Source organism: Gigantopelta aegis, chromosome 13, assembly GCF_016097555.1.
Source record: "Gigantopelta aegis isolate Gae_Host chromosome 13, Gae_host_genome, whole genome shotgun sequence".
NCBI classification, from domain to species: Eukaryota; Metazoa; Mollusca; class Gastropoda; order Neomphalida; family Peltospiridae; genus Gigantopelta; species Gigantopelta aegis.
In genome coordinates this window covers 20,187,678-20,206,926 of record NC_054711.1, presented here as the reverse complement: position 1 = coordinate 20,206,926, position 19,249 = coordinate 20,187,678, and the positions used below count along the sequence as shown (strand labels likewise).

At 39.8% G+C, this 19,249-nt stretch overlaps 2 protein-coding genes across 2 annotated transcripts; both read right to left on the bottom strand.

Annotated features, from left to right (window-relative positions):
- Positions 1-342: 342 nt before the first annotated feature.
- On the bottom strand, positions 343-711 carry LOC121387200. The gene has a single exon (XM_041518225.1). The coding sequence runs from the start codon at positions 709-711 to the stop codon at positions 343-345; it is 369 nt and encodes a 122-aa protein (XP_041374159.1).
- Positions 712-960: 249 nt separating this feature from the next.
- LOC121387677 (actin-binding protein IPP-like) lies at positions 961-5,516 on the bottom strand. The gene is made up of 2 exons (XM_041518867.1): positions 5,462-5,516; positions 961-4,372 (listed from the first exon to the last, which is right to left on the bottom strand). The coding sequence occupies exon 2, from the start codon at positions 4,358-4,360 to the stop codon at positions 2,714-2,716; it is 1,647 nt and encodes a 548-aa protein (XP_041374801.1). The 5' UTR covers positions 4,361-4,372; positions 5,462-5,516; the 3' UTR covers positions 961-2,713.
- Between the last annotated feature and the right edge of the window lie 13,733 nt (positions 5,517-19,249).

Here is a 19,249-nt window from a genome sequence, read left to right as displayed (position 1 = left end):
ATAGTTATCGTCACTCATCGGCATGCATAGTAGTTTCGCCACCTACCCATTGATCCTTGCGGAGCACTCATCAGGGTTTGGATCGGTATTTGGATTAAAAAATCCCATGCCTCGACATGGGATCCGAACCCAGTACCTACCAGCCTGTAGACCGATGGCCTGCCACGACGCCACCGAGGCCGGTAATATTGCAAATCATGTTTTTATTACATTTTGCTTTAACATTTAAAAAATACCACCTTTAACTATATGCCCCGAAATGATTATAGGAAATAATTTTATTTACTAGTCAGAAAATCAGCATTATTATTGCAGAATCTTTATCACAATCAGATGCTCACATCATAATAATGATATAGCATTCATCAGCAGCATGATCATAGTAGTCATCGGCATCATCATCAGCATGATCATAATATTCATCTTAATCATCATCAGCATCATCATAATAGTAATCGTCATCATCAGGATGATCATGATAGTCATCGTCATCACCATAATATTCATCTTGATCATCATCATCATCATAATAATAATAGTCATCGTCATCAACATAATAGTCATCGTCATGGACATCATTATACTAGCCATCGTCATCATCACCAGCATCTTCATAATAGCCATCATCATCATCATCATCATAGTCCTCATCACAATAGTCATTGTCATCATCATCATAATAGCCATCGTCATCGTCATCATAATAGTCATCGTCATTATCAACATATTGGTGTATTTAGTATCACCTACTGGATGTCAAACTGACATATAGTCGTAGAGATGGAAGCCGCTACACATGTTCCATTAGTAGAAAGAACTTGTGTATAATTTTCCCACAAGACAGGACTACCATGGCTTAATATAGAAAAACAATAAAATTAGAATACAACTATCGAATTTTATACTTAACATTCCCCGTTTAGGACCCCAACGCGCGGTCGGTGTGGTCCACTGGTTTATTTCTCGTTCCAGCCAGTGTTCCACAACTGGTGTAACAGAGGCCATGGTATGTACTATCTTGTCTGTGGGAAGATGCATAAAAAAGGATCCCTTTCAGGTAATCGGAAAGAGTAGTCCAATAGGTTAATACATTGTTTGTTTTCAAAAGAAAGGGACGGGATCTAGCTCAGTTGCTAGAGTGATAGCCTTAGGTGATTTGGTCGTAGGGCCGATCGGGGGTAAGTTGTGGTATGAGCTGCCCTGTTTGTAGGGAAGTGCATGTAAAAGACGTGTTGGTACTAATGGAAAAGTGTAGCGGGTTTCCTCTAAGGGACATTTCAGAATTATTAAATGTGTTGACGTCCAGTAACCTATCATTAATAAATGTGCTCTAGTGGTGTAGTTAAACAAAACAAACTATAACCTTGATAGAGTAATCGACTATATTCGATTAATTCTGTAACAATTGACGTAAGTTTTGAAATAAACGTGTGTTTGATAGTGACGACGTACGATTATGATCGAATACGCATCATTGCAGCAAATAACAATGCCTTATGCCAAAGGTTATGGGTTCGAAGCCAGACCTAGACATTATTGCGCACTGTTTAAATAAACATTTGTATTCACTTAATGGAAATCCACTTCTGGCTGGATCCAGTTATTTGGTATGGGAATGTTCTCTTACGCCGTATGAAAGTTTGTTTTGTTTAACGACACCACTAGAGAATATTGGCACTGTCACATTAGAAATTATTTTTGAAACAAGTTTCTCAGTAATGCAATACTCTTTCAGCAAGGCTAACATTTGTATAAGAAAGGAACATTGTTCGATAGTCGTGAGTTATAAATATAACGTGTTATGACCAAAATTAAATGGTTTAATATCATCTGCCCTCTCTGTATAGCAAACATTATTATTTGATCTTAGAAAAATACACGGAATCCTGTACTGTTAAAAATCTATTTTTCCAAATTCTTCCAAACCAGAATTACATTTGGACATTTTACGAACAAATGTTCTATAGTTTCTTTGTCGAGTTTACAAAAAAGTACATAATGAATCATCGCGTAATCCACTTTTATACAAATATATATTTGTGGCCGTTATTTTATGAATAATTTTATACTGAAAATGAACTAGTGATATTTGTTTGTAACACAGTCTGGGTGTTACGTATATATTTGTCCATACCAGAGAGTTATTTTCAAAATTCTGGACCAGCGAGTTTGCGTTGCGCTCTTAGCACGACTGTGTTTGTTGAAAGTCTATTTCTTTTAGTCATTACTCGCATAAAATTCAAATATATTCTGGTATTTGATTAATAATGTCTTTCAAATTTTCAGGTACATTGTGTATTAATGTTTAATAGTCTAAACACGTCCCACCTATATTATATTTGTGCTTTAAATCTATAAACGGAATAATGAGCCTCGCTTCTGGGAGAATACCTCGAATATTTATGCCTTTATTATACCATTGTTCAATAAATAGTGTTTTCTTTTTAAAGTAAGCATTATACCATAACGGTTCACTGATTATTTGCTCATAAGTCTCATTTCTTATGTTTTGTCCTAACTAAACATATCAACAAATATTCACCAGTCAATAGATTAATGGACAACCTGTGTGTGTCATATGAATATATTTCAGAACGAGTCTACCACAATCCCGTTATTATACAGGGAAATAAACTGTTCTTGTCTGTGAATAAAAACAACAACAATCCAGTAACACTGTGATTAATGACGTAACCTTGTAGTCTATCACGTGTCAAACTGTGAGGACGTTGTACACGACGCCACTTCTTGGTGGTTCGGGGAATGTACCCTCTTCTTCTTGCCAATCAGCCACGTTCAATTTACTGATTCCATCTTCTGTAAAACACATCAGGTTCCCATGTCGAAGAAGGATACCACAGCCACAACCAAACATATCCCCAAGAGATGTACGTTTATACTCAAACATATTCCACAAAGCAGGACGTTTATACCAAAATGTATCCAACAAACCAGTACGTTTATTCTCAACCTGGATTTCTACATTTCTGTCAGTGACGTGAATGTGCATCATTTCGCCATCATAGTCCAACAGATATACATCTGGTAGGTGAATAGATCCTCTTAGTGTACTGGATACACAAGGCAACTTTGTATCCAGCTTGGTCACAGCGCGGATTGTAGTGTTAAAACACTGGATGAGATCTGTCGGGTTCTCGTTTATTTCTCCTCCCATAACGAGGACGTTCTCATCAACTGTAACAGGAAAGGCACCCACTCTGTCCAATCCAAAATCAGCAACCACCTGCCACTGCGCCTCACTCTCGCTCTTCTCTTCTATTGTACTGGTATCCCTACCGCTCATTACATACACTTTAGAACAAGCTGTGACTGTACAGTTATTACAGTGTTCATGGTTGAGATATGGACCTACGTTCCACACTTTTCTAATGGTGTCATACACCAGTGTACATTTACCTTGTTGTAAACCGCCAGTGATGTAGATCTTATCATCCAAACTCGCTGCTGAATAACCCGGTCCAGGATCTACTGGGGCTGGCGAGACGTCTTCCCACTTCTCTTCCGACGTGAAACAAGACAGAAGTGATGTGTCGGTGTGGAGTAGTACGAACGCTACAGGTCGTTTGAGAGCAGACATTCGTGTAGTTGCCTTCCGTGCTTCGTTGGAACCTAAGACATTTTGCATCATTTTCTTCACAGCGCTGTTCTCAAGGACAATATCTGTAAAAGCAACCTCATTAACAAGAAATTGTCGGTCAACAATATCCAGTCGCACATTTTCAAAAATACTCTGGACATCCTCCTGTTTCGGATTATTATGTTCAATCCACTGCATGGCGACTTTCAGAATGTCATCTTCTTTACAGTTTAAGTCATGTTTGGAAATGATTTCCAAAAGTTCTGCCTTTGACAGCTGAATAACATTTTCCGTTTTATCAGCCAAATTATCAATAAAACAGGAAAGGGCCCGTTTGGACAAATCAAGGAAATTGTAGACTTTCAGGGTTCTCCACCAATTTAGCCAGTTTTGAGGAGTTATTACGATAGTTTGTTTCAGGTAGGTGTTACAGAGATTTTTGATATGATCAAGCTGCATCATTTCGGCAGCGTCTAAAATATCCATGCAATTCTCATCGTTTATAAGATTAAGTTTGCAGAAATACATCTTGAGAATGTCCTGATATACTGTCAGAGACACAGAGGGAAGTTTCAGGATGCCCGTCCGACTCTCTGTCATGCCTGATGCAAACATCGCCCGGAAGTAAGGCGACAACGCTGCCAGAACGAGCCGACTTCCGGTTGTTGTTTCGCCATTACAAATCACCTGTATATCACTGAACGAACCGTTGATCATCTCTTGATGAATGTTCTGCAGAAGTTGGGTTTGAACGACCTCCATTGTAAACAGCTACTGAAAGGAAATTAAATTAAATTTTTAAAAATGATTTTCATTAGCGAAACAATTAATTGCAGTTTTGCACAAGGCCAGTCCCTGTAATTTACTAAAATTGAAAAGTAGAACACTTTATGTTGGTATTTATCAGACACCTTAAGTTATAAAGTTTGGTTTCTTTAACAACACCACTAGAAAACATTAATTAAGTAATCATGGGCTATTGGATATTAAACATTTGCTATTTCTGAGGAAACTCACTACACTTTTTCTAATACACCAAATATCTTTTATATGCACTTTTCCAAAGATAAAACACACACCACGGCCTATGGCCAGTTGTGGTGCTCTGGTTGGAACGGCAATAAAGAGCTGAATGGATGCACTGGGGAGGTTTGAGAGATTTGAAATTGAGAGAGAGAGAGAGAGAGAGAGAGAGAGAGAGAGAGAGGCTCTGGACTTTGGCGAGCGATCTTTATAGCGCGGTCGAGTCATGATCACCCACGCACCCGCGCCTTCGAATGTGTTAATGTGACGTTAAATAAACATTCCTTTTCTTGGTATTGTATAGTTTGTACCAACAACAATTCAGGATAAACATGTCCGCCATACGGCAAATATTTCAAGCCCATAGGAACCGGAGGAGAGGTGCGTGTGACAAAACTATACGTGCTTGTTTGTTTTTTGTTTGGGGGTATTTTGGTTCTTGTCCTACTGCGAATAAATGGATATTAAAAATGTCTTGTGCCCTCAATGGAGACGGTTCCCTTGCACTCGAGGCTGTGCCCCCCCCCCCCCCCCCCCCAATACACATTCCACATATCGTTTATACCGATACCAACGGGTTGAATGTGAGAACTTGAGACACAGCGACTCTCCATGTTTGTTATCACCTTTCCGCCGAGACATGAACACGTTTAGACCCGTGTTAAAACGGGACATGCTGAACAAACTCAGCGACATTGTTTAAATATCGAAATGTACTGTTTGTCAATTTATACTGGTGTAAATTATAAACTCAAAGTATGAAAACAATGTTTTGTTAGAGCTAACACGTATTATATTTACAAACAATGTACTCTGGATTGGTGAAAAACATTTACTTACCTCCGTAATCAACGGCCAGGCAACACAACAAAATGGCTGTCATGAGACGGGTTACTCTGTTGTCGGATATCTGGATCACGAGACCTCGTCAAACATCTATTGTAGCTATATATGGATCACAAGACCGTGACCAGGTTGTTACGGCTGTACAAAACACACAGCAGGCGAATTGAGTGGTGCGCATTTTTCTTGAAGTCTCTGGGTAGACAATGCAGGTGCGGATCTATGGGTTTGTGAAAGGGGGCGATGTGTCAGGGCGGTCCGAGAGGTGGCTGGTGGTGGTGGGGGGGGAGGGGGGGGGGTGTGTGGACCGGGGGTGGGACCGGGATTTGAGAGGAGCTAGAGAGATGAAACATTTAAACGTAGGCCAGGACCTGGTAAGAGGTGTTTGAACATTATTATTATTATTATTATTATTATTTATTTTTTTTTATGTTGGCGAAAAACAAGGAGGAGCCAACTTGTGGGGACATCCCCCCTCTCTCCTCCCCCTCCCCCCTCCCCCAACACACACAAACACACACACACACACCCAGGTTCAGCGCCTGGATATAGTACTGGATGAAAAACCAGACGGCCCAAGGCGAAAATGCGAAAAGAGGTAAACCTATGTCCAAGGCTATAACGCCGTAATCGAAATGTGCGTCGTTAAAATTAAAGTTTATTTTGTTTAACGACACCACTAGAACACGTTGATTAATTAACCATAGGCTATTAGATGTCAAACATTCAATAATTCTGACACATAGGCCTAGTCATCGGAGGAAACCCGCTCTATTTTCCCACTAGCAGCAAGGGATCTTTTATATGCACTTTCACACAGAGAGGAAAGCACATACATGCATCACGGCGATTGACCACATGTGGTACACTGGTTGGAATGAGAGAAAAAACAACAACAATCATTTGTATGGATCCACCGAGGTGGTTTGATCCTGCGACTCAAACTCCTCAGACGAGCGCTCAACCGACTGAGCTAAATCCCACCCCTAGTACTGGATGAATGGCAGTTATATGATAGAAAAAAAGTAATAATTATAAATAAATAAATAAATAAATAAATAACTTGTACTAGAAATGAGCAGTGTTAACTTGTATTAATAAGTAAAAGTAATTATTATTATTATTATTATTATTATTATTATTATTATTATTATCATTATCATTATCATTATTAGTATTATTATTATTGTTATTATTATCCATATCATTATTATTATTATTATTATTATTATTTTCATTTTCATCATCATCATCATCATTAATATTATAATTATTATTATTATAATTATTATTATTATTATTATTATTATTATTATTATTATTATGTCTGAAATACATCAGACTTTTGAAAATAAATAAAAAGTGTTGGTGGTGTTGTTGGTGTTGTTGTTGTTGGTGTGGTGGTTGTGTTGTGTTGTTTGTTGTGGTGTGTGCTATTGTTGATGTGGTTGTTGTTGTTGTTGGTGTTGTTGGTGTTGTTGTTTTTGTTCGAGTTGTTGGTGTTGCTAGTTGTTGATGGTGGTGTTGTTGTTGTTTTGTGGTGTTGGTGTTTTTGGTGGTAGTGGTGTTGTTGTTGGTGGTGGTGGTGGTGGTGGTGTTGCTGGTGTTGTTGTTGGTGTTGTTGTTGTTGTTGCTGGTGAGTTGTTGGTGTTCTAGTTTGTTGTTGGTGGTGCTGTTGTTGTTGGTGGTGTTGTTGTGGTGTTGTGGTGTTGTTGTTGTTGTTGTTGTTGGTGGTGGTGTTGTTGTTGTGTGTTGTTGTTGTTGTGTTGGTGGTGTTGTTGTTGTTGTTGGTGGTGTTGTTGTTGTTGTTATTGTTGTTCGAGTTGGTGTTGTAGTTGTTGATGTGTTGTTGTTGTTGTTGATGGTGTTGTTGTTGTTGTTGGTGTTGTTGTTGTTGTGGTGTTGTTGTTAGTGGTGGTGGTGGTGTTGGTGTTGTTGTTGTGTTGGTGGTGGTGGTGGTGGTGTTGGTGCTGTTGTTGGTTGTTGTTGTTGTTGTTTGTTGTTGATGGTGTTGTTGTTGTTGCTTTTGGTGTTGTTGTTGTTGGTGGTGGTGTTGTTGTTGCTGTTGGTGGTGGTGGTGTTGTTGCTGTTGTTGGTGTTTTTGTTTCTGTTCGAGTTGTTGGTGTTCTAGTTGCTGATGGCTGTTGGTGGTGGTGTTGTTGTTAGTGGTGATGGTGGTGTTGGTGTTGTGTTATGGTAGTGTTGTTGTTGGTGGTGTTGTTGACGGTGTTGATGTTATTGTTGTTGGTAGTGTTGGTGTTGTTGTTATTGTTGTTGTTGCTTGTGTTGTTGTTGGTGGTGGTGGTGGTGGTGGTGGTGTTGTTCGTGGTGGTGGTGGTGGTGATAGTGGTGGTGTTGCTGATGTTGCTGGTGTTGTTGTTTTTGATATTGTCGGTGTTGTTGTTGGTGGTGGTGGTGGTTGTGGTGTTGCTTTTGTTGTTGCTGTTGTTGTTGGTGGTGATGGTGTTGTTGGTGTTGTTGTTGTTGTTGGTGGTGGTGTTGTTGCTGGTGTTAGTGTTGTTGTTGTCGATAGTTTTGATGATGACGATGATGGTGGCATTGGTGTTGCTGTTGCTACTGCTCTTGTTGTTGTTGCTGTTGGTAGTGTTGGTGTTGTGGATGTTGTGGTTGTTTTTGTTATTGTTTTCGGGTTGTTGTTTTTTTTTTTTTTTTTTTTTTTTTTTTTTTTTTTGGGGGGGGGGGGGGTTGTGGGTGTTTTTTTTTTTAAAACAATATACCATGTACCATGTATATATGATTTCATAAGTCATTAGATGTAAAAAATTGGATCTTACTCTACAAGTCCAGCAGTGTTGAGTAACGTACAGCTAACTACATTACATGGAGTAGATTGCCCATATTATACTACATTTCCAGCCCCCCCCCCCCCACCCCCCCCCCCCCCCCCCACCCCCACCCCCCCACCCCCACCCCCCCCCACCTCCTCGATGTCCCCCATCCCATATAAAGCCCACTAGTGTTCACCTACCATTTAAAATGTCATACTAACTTTGTGAATCATAAATGTCGGGACGTAGCCCAGTGGTAAAGCGTGTGGTTCATGCGCGGTCGATCTAGGATCGATCCCCGTCGGTTGACCCATTGAGCTGTTTTTCCTTACAGCCAGTGCTCAACAACTTGTGTGACAAAGGCCATGGTATGTACTATCGTGTCGGTGGGATGGTGAATATAAAATATCCCTTGCTGCTAATCAAAAAGAGTAGCACATGAAGTTGCGACAGCGGGTTTTCTCTCTCAATATCTATGTGGTCATTAACCGTATGTCTGACGCCATATAACCACAAACAAATGTATTGAGTGCGTCACTAAATAAAACATTTCCTTCCTTGTCAATCACAGGGCGGGACGTAGCCCTGTGGAAAAGCCATCGCCTGATGCAAGTCGGTATTCGATCGATCACTGTTAGTGGGCCCATGGGGCTATTTCTCGTTCTAGCCAGTGCACCAGGACTGGCCGTGGTATGTACTATACTGTCAAAAATAGGGGTTGATGTTATTATGTGTTTATTCCTTGCTAGTAATGCACAAAATAGTATTTTTGGCGAAAACTGTTAGAGGGTTTGCCTCTCTATTGTACTATATGGATGTCGAAATTGTACCAGGAGAATCGAGTTTTGTACTGTTTTCTATCAATCAGCTGGAGGCGACTCGAGTAATGTACAGGAGAATCGAGTGGTGCGTTGTAATGCTGTATGCTATGTATAAGGGAAGGGCTGGAGGCGACTCGAGACTTAATTGATATAATACAGGAGAATCGAGTGGTGCGCGTTGTAATGCTGTATGCTATCAGTATCAATATGTAGGGCTGGATTTAATTGTATAATACAGGAGAATCGAGTGGTGCGCGTTGTAATGCTGTATGCTATCAATATCAATATGTATAAGGGAAGGGCTGGAGGCGACTCGAGTTAATTGATATAATACAGGAGAATCGAGTGGTGGTTGTAATGCTGTATGCTATCAGTTTAATATGTATATGGAGGCGACTCGAGTTAATTGATATAATACGGGAGAATCAGCGCGTTGTAATGCTGTATGCTATCAGTATGGCCTGGAGGCGACTCGAGTTAATTGATATAATACCAAGAATCGAGTGGTGCGCGTTGTAATGCTGTATGCTATCAGTATTAATATGTATAAGGGAAGGGCTGGAGGCGACTCGAGTTAATTGATGGGAGAACCTCGAGTGGTGCGCGTTGTAATGCTGTAGTGTTATCAGTATTATGTATAAGGGAAGGGCTGGAGGCGACTCGAGTTAATTGATATAATACAGGAGAATCGAGTGGTGCGCGTTGTAATGCTGTATGCTATCAGTATCAATATGTATAAGGGAAGGGCTGGAGGCGACTCGAGTTAATTGATATAATACAGGAGAATCGAGTGGTGCGCGTTGTAATGCTGTATGCTATCAGTATCAATATGTATAAGGGAAGGGCTGGAGGCGACTCGAGTTAATTGATATAATACAGGAGAATCGAGTGGTGCGCGTTGTAATGCTGTATGCTATCAGTATCAATATGTATAAGGGAAGGGCTGGAGGCGACTCGAGTTAATTGATATAATACAGGAGAATCGAGTGGTGCGCGTTGTAATGCTGTATGCTATCAGTATCAATATGTATAAGGGAAGGGCTGGAGGCGACTCGAGTTAATTGATATAATACAGGAGAATCGAGTGGTGCGCGTTGTAATGCTGTATGCTATCAGTATCAATATGTATAAGGGAAGGGCTGGAGGCGACTCGAGTTAATTGATATAATACAGGAGAATCGAGTGGTGCGCGTTGTAATGCTGTATGCTATCAGTATCAATATGTATAAGGGAAGGGCTGGAGGCGACTCGAGTTAATTGATATAATACAGGAGAATCGAGTGGTGCGCGTTGTAATGCTGTATGCTATCAGTATCAATATGTATAAGGGAAGGGCTGGAGGCGACTCGACTTAATTGATATATACAGGAGAATCGAGTGGTGCGCGTTGTAATGCTGTATGCTATCAGTTCCCACATAAGGGAAGGGCTGGAGGACGACTCGAGTTGATTGATATAATACAGGAGAATCGACTGCGCTTGTACTGCTGTATGCTATCAGTCATTAATATTTATAAGGGAAGGGCTGGAGGCGACTCGAGTTAATTGATATAATACAGGAGAATCGAGTGGTGAAACTCGTTGTAATGCTGTATGCTATCAGATCAATATGTTATAAGGGAAGGGCTGGAGGCGACTCGAGTTAATTGATATCCCAGGAGAATCGAGTGGTGCGCGTTGTAATGCTGTATGCTATCAGTATCAATGGTAATAGGGAAGGGCTGGAGGCGATCGAGTTAATTGATTAAAATACAGGAGAATCGAGTGGTGCGCGTTGTAATGCTGTATACATCAGTATCAATATGTATAAGGGAAGGGCTGGAGGCGACTCGAGTTAATTGATATAATACAGGAGAATCGAGTGGTGCGCGTTGTAATGCTGTATGCTATCAGTATCAATATGTATAAGAGAAGGGCTGGAGGCGACTCGAGCTAATTGATATAATACAGGAGAATCGAGTGGTGCGCGTTTTATTTCCAAACCCAGGTGTGGATCTAGTACTAAATAAAGGGGGGGGGGGGCGTGGTAGGATTATATAGGATAAAAGTGTTCTCGAAATCGTCATTCTTAAGCAAAGTACTGGGACGAAATATAGTTGAGTCGATGGAGCGCTTGACTGAGGTGTTTCCGGCGTAGGATCGAACCTCCTCGGTAGACCCATTATCCGATTTTTTTTTTTCGTCGTGACGTCAGTGCCCCGCTTCTTGTATATCAGAAACACTGGTGTGTGCTCTCTAATATATGTTCCTCGGGAGAGCTAAAGAGATGAAACATTTAACGATAGGCCACGACATGGTTAGAGGTGTTTGAACAGGATTTTATTGAATGTTTTTTTATGTTCTTCTTATTTTTCTTATTTTTATCATTATGTATTTATATATTGGCAACATACAAACATAGCGCAGAAGTCGCACCTGGATATACTAGATGATGAATAGCAGTTCAAATACACCTGTGCCAGACCAGATCTCTCTCTCTCTCTCTCTCTCTCTCTCTCTCTCTCTCTCTCTCTCTCTCTCTCTCTCTCTCTCTCTCTCTCTCTCTCCCTTTTGACCTCTCTCCAACTTATGTTCGTGTTCTCTCAATTGAGGTTCAAGCACGCTGTCCTGGGCACACACATCAGCTATCTGGGGCTGTCTGTCAGGTGGGCTCTCTCTCTCTCTCTCTCTCTCTCTCTCTCTACTTGCCCGTTAACTTTCAATAATGGTCTCCATTCCCTATACTTAAAAATTGTTCTAGAAATGAGCGTTGTTAAGTATTAATAAGTGAAATTAAATTCATTTTATTTTGTGATTTTAAAATGTTATTATGTGTTTATGTCATTATTAGTAATACACATGGAATAGTATTTTTGGCGAAAAACAACGAAAAAGTCTCTCGCCACAAAACCCCTTCCCACCCACTCTCGTGCCCCGGATCGGACGCCTCGCGAAAATCCCCTTTTTGGCCTGTTTTAGGAGTCGCGCGGGCGCCGCGACCGATATGTGAGGGCCGCTTAACCGTGCAGAGGGGGACTTTGCATTACACGAAGTAATGCCAGAGGGCGATTCACCAGCTTTGTGTGTTACCGTCCGACGGTCAGGCGTCTACCATCAGGGGCTGCTGCTATCCAACATGGACAACCCGACGATTCATCACATTTTAAAAATCATTTCGGGGAAATATTACAAAGCCATTACCAGGACAGTAGCGGCCTCCGTCTACCAGCAGTACACCCCCAACCTCGACGTCACGAACTTCATAGGGACACCATAGACGGCGACCTTTTCAACAACCTTTGATCCGGAACAACTTTGATCCCAACACACTTTATTTTGACAGCCCGTCCAAATTGCGCAAATCGCCAGAAAAAAGGTTTCGGCCGAGCACTCTAATTTTATTTTTTTGGACTGACAAGTTGTTTTGCTGACATGAAGATTATTCTCCTTTTTTGGTTTTAGGTCTTTGACCTTTTTCTAAATTTTATTGCAAATTCCGCCCACCTCCAACTACCTCCCCCCTTCCAACGGCCTTAACGAGGCCACTCACGTGGACATATAAATCGGACTTTCAACTTTTAGACCTTCGTCCAAAATTTTATGTCGAAATTACTTTTTTTTTAAATATTATTAAATAGTCCGATTTATATTTATATTTCGACTGTCCTAAAATGTTCCAAATTATATAAATATTCGGCCGAGCAATCAATTCTTTTATTTATATTTGGCTTGTGACTTTTTTGCCCATTTCCATTCGGCCGAGCAATCAATTCTTTTATTTATATTTGCATTACCTCCCCAAGAATCTGCACCTGAACCTCCAGCACCCCAGTAACAAAATTAAATCAGCTTATTTGGATCTTACTCTACATGTCCAGGCGGGTTGAGTAACGTGCAAGTAACAACATTAAATAGAGTAGATTGCCATATCACACTGTTTGTTTTGTTTAACGACTCCACTAGAGCATATTGAGAGGAAACCTGTTTAATGTTTCCATTAGTAGCAATTCATATTTTATTTTCACCTTCCCACAGACGGGATAGCACATACCAGGACCTTTGATATACCAGTCGTGATGCATTGACTGTAACTGGACTGTTGGATAACAAAGTCAACAACGTTTACAGGTATGGACCCATGTTTGCATACCTTAAGAGTCAGTACTTATAAATACACAGGTAATATTATATGTTGTGAAACTCGACTGCATGTGATATCTCTTTGTTACATGTCAGGTCAGTCGTAAATATTTCCTTATACCGTGTCTGTTTTAACCACGCCAGGGACAAGACACGTTCCCGGAGAATGCACCATTTGAACGATAATTCCATAAGGCAGACTTGGAAATAGGGCGATCTCACCCATAGATAATCCTGGGAAAATATTTTTAATTTCAGGTGTTTAAATACTACCTTTGTATTAGGCATTGAGTAACATGTACAACATTAAATGGAGTAAATTGCCGTATACAGAAATTTGTTCAACTACTGGAATAGAGCATCTATGCTAAAGTTTGCAGTATACAGTTTCTGACCAATTTAAATTTTATTTAACCTTGTGTAAATTGGGAAAACATATATGTGCAGCATTTACTATTCGTGAACATTCCTGGACTGTCTATAAAAGTCAACTGGTTTACAGGTATGCACCCATATTGTGCATACATTTAAGATGTCAGTAACTTATAAATCACAGGTATATTAACTATGTGTGAAGTTCGACTGCATGTGATAATACTTTGTTACATGTCAGTGTGTCGTGTGTGTGTTGTACCGTGTCTGTTTGTGTGTGTGCCAGCAAGTGTGTGTGACGTTCCTGTTTAATGCACCATTTGTACGTACATAAGTGAGACTGGAAATAGTTTTTCTAGTATTGTTAGATTGTTCATACCAATAAGCCGCTATGCTTACGGTGAATAAAGAATTGAAAATACTACCTTTACATGTCAAATTACCAAATGTTTGACATCCAGTAGCCGATGAATAATGAATCAATGTGCTCTAGTGGTGTATGTTATCAGTATCAATATCAATAAGGGGAGGGCTGGAGGAGACTCGAGCTAATTGCTATAATATAGGAGAATCGAGTGGTGCGCGTTTTATTTCTAGACCCAGGTGCGGATCTAGTACTAAATAAAGAGGATAAAGATGTTGTTCAAATCTTCATTCTTACGTGAAGTACTGGGACGGGATCTAGTTGAGTCGATAGATCGCTTGACTGTGGTGCTTCCGCCACAGGATCGAACCTCCTCAGTGGACTTAAGTGCGTATAAGAGATTCCTTGTTGCTAATAAAAACGTAGCTCGTCTCTCAAGATTAATAGTTACAATTATCAAACATCGGACATCCAATAGCCGATGATTCATTAAATAATTGATTTATTAATCATCGGCTATTGGATGTCAAACATTTGGTAATTTAACACATAGTTTTAGACAGGAAACCCGCTACATTGTTTTCTGTTATTAGTAAGTGATCTCTTATATGCATCTCCCATAGACAGGACAGCACATGTCACCGCCTTATATATTCCAGTCGTGGTGCATTGGCTAGAACCAGATATAGCCCCATGGGTCCACCGACGGTGTAGTGAAAATAAATTTAACACGCTGAACTGGGATGGGGCTGTGATAAAAGTATCTTATTCGACCCCTGCCCCCACCCCCTTGAATCCGCACTTGATTTTTATCAACCTTATAAGAAAACAAAAAAAGTTCATTAGGCCCAACAAATATACATGATTTGAAACAGTTTTCCCACGTATGTAAAATTCTTTCTGAGACTGTCCTCGCGTGTTATTTGATAGGCGTATTGTCCATTTCCAGGAACGGATCTAGGGGTGGATAAAGTGGGAGGAGCGTGGTAGGAATCGTTATATTTTTACAACTTCTTCTGGTAAAAAAGGCGGGAACGGGGGAAATCCCCTCACTTACCCATCCCCTGAATCTGCGCCTGAATCCACAGCACCACAGTAATAAAATTAAATTGCTTATTTTCATTTTACTCAATATGTACAGCCGCGGATTAGCCAGACAACTAAAATGACGGTAGATCTACAAAGGGAATGTGGTTGTAGAATTTTGAAGGTTTTTGACGACTTAGTTCATAAAGAAATATGTTCGCCACATGTATCTTTAACTGTCATTAGACAACTGAAATCGTGATTAATGTGGTCCGGTTGTCTTGATAAATAAGACTCCTCAGCTTATACAAGACAATATTAATTACTTAACTTACTTAGCGTTACCCGGGTCTATATATTGATAAAAACAAATTACGTCTCGCTAACCTACACACATGTATGTCATTGCTCTCAGCTTATGTAGGTCAGGACGTGAAACTTTCTAAAGAACTCTATTGAGAACTTGTTTCAGATACTCTCAGGGTAACCACATGATTATGTGCGGAACACATCGGCTGTTTACGATTTTCGAGTATCTCGAGTTATATAAGTGCACATTGTCACGCAGAAACAAAAACGTAACTAATCTAAAGTAACTGGGGGATGGGGGGATGGGGGGATGGGGGAGGAGGGTAGATACAGACCATGGCTCAGTAATACGGGGTCTTCACAAGATGGATAAAGAGAACACGTGTAATCTAATTGTGGGGGGTTTCTGTAGGTAGGTGGGGGTGCTGATCTTCCCGATAGGCACGGTTGTGAGAAGAATTATATCAAAGTTGACACCGATCATATTACTAATGGGCAGATTCCTTTTTAGTAAACAACCTGTTCTTATTATAGTACAAACAAAGACATTTTGAAGCGTTGAATAATAAAACTCTTTTATTAAACATATACTAGAAAAAACACCCCAACAATCCTCCCCCCAAAAACAACAACAACAAACAAAATCAAACAAAACAGCAACACCCCCCAAAAAACCCAAAAACAAACAAACAAATAAACAAAATAAACAAAACAAACCCCAACAAAAAACAACAACAACAACAACATAAAACAAACAAACAAACAAACAAAACAATCAAACAAACAAACAAACTTATTCTTATCATTGTCGGGGGTATATATAAGTTTGGAGATCTATTTTTTTCCCACAGAGGAATCCTTGTTATTAAGTTACGTGACTCTCACTTATTCAAGCGCGTGTTCAGGAAATTAGTCGGTGTGTGTGTGTGGGTGGGGGGGGGGGGGGGGGGGGGTACCATGGGATACTCTTTTCGATTAGCAGCAAGGGATCTTTTATATGCACCATCCCACAGACAAGATAGTACATACCACGGCCTTTGTTACGCCAATTGTGCAGCACTGGCTGGAGCGGGAAATAGCCCAATGGGTCCACCAACGGGGATCGATCCTTGACCGATCGCACATCAATTAAACGCTTTACCACTGGACTTAAATACGATTTTAACGTGCTCATATACCTCTATGGTTTCGAACACGCCTACCCCGAGTCCGGCCTCCGATAAGATCGGTGGTCTGACTCGGGGCAAGAAAAACTTAACTACTATAACAATTTTGAAATTTTGAAATTTCGTACCAAAATGATAAATAAAAATATACCAACATTAATAATTTTTGACTGCGTCCTTAAAACATAACCTTATTCTATGATAATTGATTTTTTTTTAATTTGACGCAATTTTAGATGGGGAAGTCTAAAAATATATAATTTAATTATATAATAAAATTATTTAGTCCCCAGAGGTAAGGAGGAAGGGGGGGGGGGGGGGTGTAGGCTCGGCCCACAGAAAAGTTATGTTAAATTTAATATTAGTTAATTAAAAATTATTAGAAAAAATTACCAATCCTATTTCGGGCATTGGTGTGACCGGGGGGGGGGGGGGGGGGGGGGGGGGCGGGGGGGAACTTCACTAAACCTGAGGCCTAACCGCCTACGCCCTATGGCCCCAAAGAAACCTAACCACCGGCATCACAACAACACCCCCCCCCCCCCCCACAGTGTCCAACCGCAGCTCGATCCAGTCATAGCAACCAATTATATTAAAAATAATATATTTAGTAAAGAGTCACTAGGAGAGTGACTCGACTGCACCAGTAGTTATCCAGTGTTGTGTAACTAGTAGAGTGACACAACAAACCCCCTATAGGGGGTAATTCTTGAAGTAGTTGAAGGAAAGTTTTGCATGTCCAGCCCGCCGTGGAGAGAGAAACGCATCCAGAAGAGAAACACGGCAGACCCGAGGCGTCCCCTCGGTCCGTCCCCAGAACATGAATATTAAGTCACTCAACAGACGCTGTCACCACTTTAATCTATAAAACCGGTGACAGAACACAAGGTATAAGTTAGCCAGGGTACTGCCACGAGCACAGACCAGACACCTGCCCTGTTGAATTACATGGTTGTTTTTATTAAGAATATAAAATATGTTTAAAATAAGGATAAAACATATGAAAAACACATTAAAGGAGCGAGCATGCTGGTATCCTACAAAATAATTTTTAAAAGATACTGTAACCAAATAAAAAAACCCACATAATATATAGAGCGCGCAGCCTCCGGAAGGTGGAGGATTACTGCCAGATAAGTCCCCCCCCCCCCCCCCCCCCCCCCCAAAACCCCCCCCCCCCACCCCCCCCCCCCCCCCCCCCCCCCCCCCCCCCACCCCCCCCCCCCTCAAAACCGAGCAACAAACACACAACCAATAATACGACAACATATAACATAAAACACAGAACATAAAACAAAAATGACATACAACATAGAGCTAAAAATTGTTTTAGGTAAGTATACACCGCCGCCCCCCCCCCCCCCCCAAAAAAAAAAAATAATAATAATAAATAAAAATAAAAAAAAATATTGGTGGCTGGGCGGCGGTAAACAACACCCAATTATAGGATAAAATGTACAATGGACCGCCGCCCCACCCCCAACAATAAATTGGATGGGCGGGCAGACGGCACATATATTAAATGTAATTATATTCAATATTAAATATAAAATTAGATTATAAAAATAAAAATTAACACAAGTAGCCGATCGATATTACCGTGTGAATACCAGGCCGTGACCCGACTGTGACCTTTAACGAACAAAGCCGAGACAGCGAGGCTTAACCCAAAGTTGAAAGATATGTAGTGAGCAATTAAAACTGGATAGTTAAAAAAATAAAATAATAATAAATAAAATAATAATAATAATAATAATAATAAATTAAACTAAATTTAATACAAATAATTGTTATTTACTTGAAAAAGAAATAAAAATAAAAATAACAAAACATAACAGCGTAGCTATATGAGCTATAAATTGCTATTAATACAGTGTACATAGTGTCACACAACCGATCGATACGTGGAGCGCGTTGACACAGAGCCCCGAACTGGCCCTGACTTCTGACGTCAGAGACAGCAGAGCCGGCTGTGCACTCCAGATACAGTGGAACCTCGTTAGTCCGGACTCCATTACTCCGGAAACCTCACCTTACGGACGGTTTTATCACAAAACGAAACGACCCACCCAGTAAAGTTATTCGTTAATCCGGATATTCAGCTTCCGGAACCGGACGGTCATAATTCTGAACCAAATCGACGTGCACCACGGCCGTAACAACTGTATAAAGAAAATAGTAAAAGAAATAAAGAAAGAAATTAAACTATAACGTAACCTATATAAATATTTAAATAATAATATATTAAAAATAAAACATAAAACTAATTAACCACTAATTAATTAATTAATTAAACAATAATAATCAACTAATACAAGAAAAGAAAGCCCTCGGGGAGATCGATCGGGTGGTAGGGAAATATATATATAAACAACATTTAAGTTAATTAATAATGAAAGCCAATTACCCATGAACACTAATTGAATATAGCGCTCAAGAAAGGAAACGGCATTCATAACTGGTTTACATTATAAATTTATAGTTAAATCATCAATCAGCTAACGTTATTCATGTAAGCCTAATTAATAATAACTAATAAATAAATCTAAATTACATATATTTAAATATTAACATTTGTCTCCATCACATATGCCATTAATAGTCTATATGTAGTTAATTTAAACTGTTTATTTGGATTTAATAAATTTTTGGGGGTAAATGGGATATTATTTTTATTAAAAAAAATGATAAGTTTAATTCTATTATTTGTATATTTATTACAAAAAAAAAAAAAAAAAAAAAGATTTATGTCTTCTATAGATTGCAATGGGTTGCAATTTGGACTATACATTTTTTTCATTTTAAATTAATTTGATTCAA

Coding starts and splice junctions, on each gene's coding strand:
- LOC121387677 (XM_041518867.1), bottom strand. CDS start 4,360: ATGGAGGTCGTTCAAACCCAACTTCTGCAGAACATTCATCAAGAGATG.
- LOC121387200 (XM_041518225.1), bottom strand. CDS start 711: ATGACTATTATGATGACGATGACGATGGCTATTATGATGATGATGACA.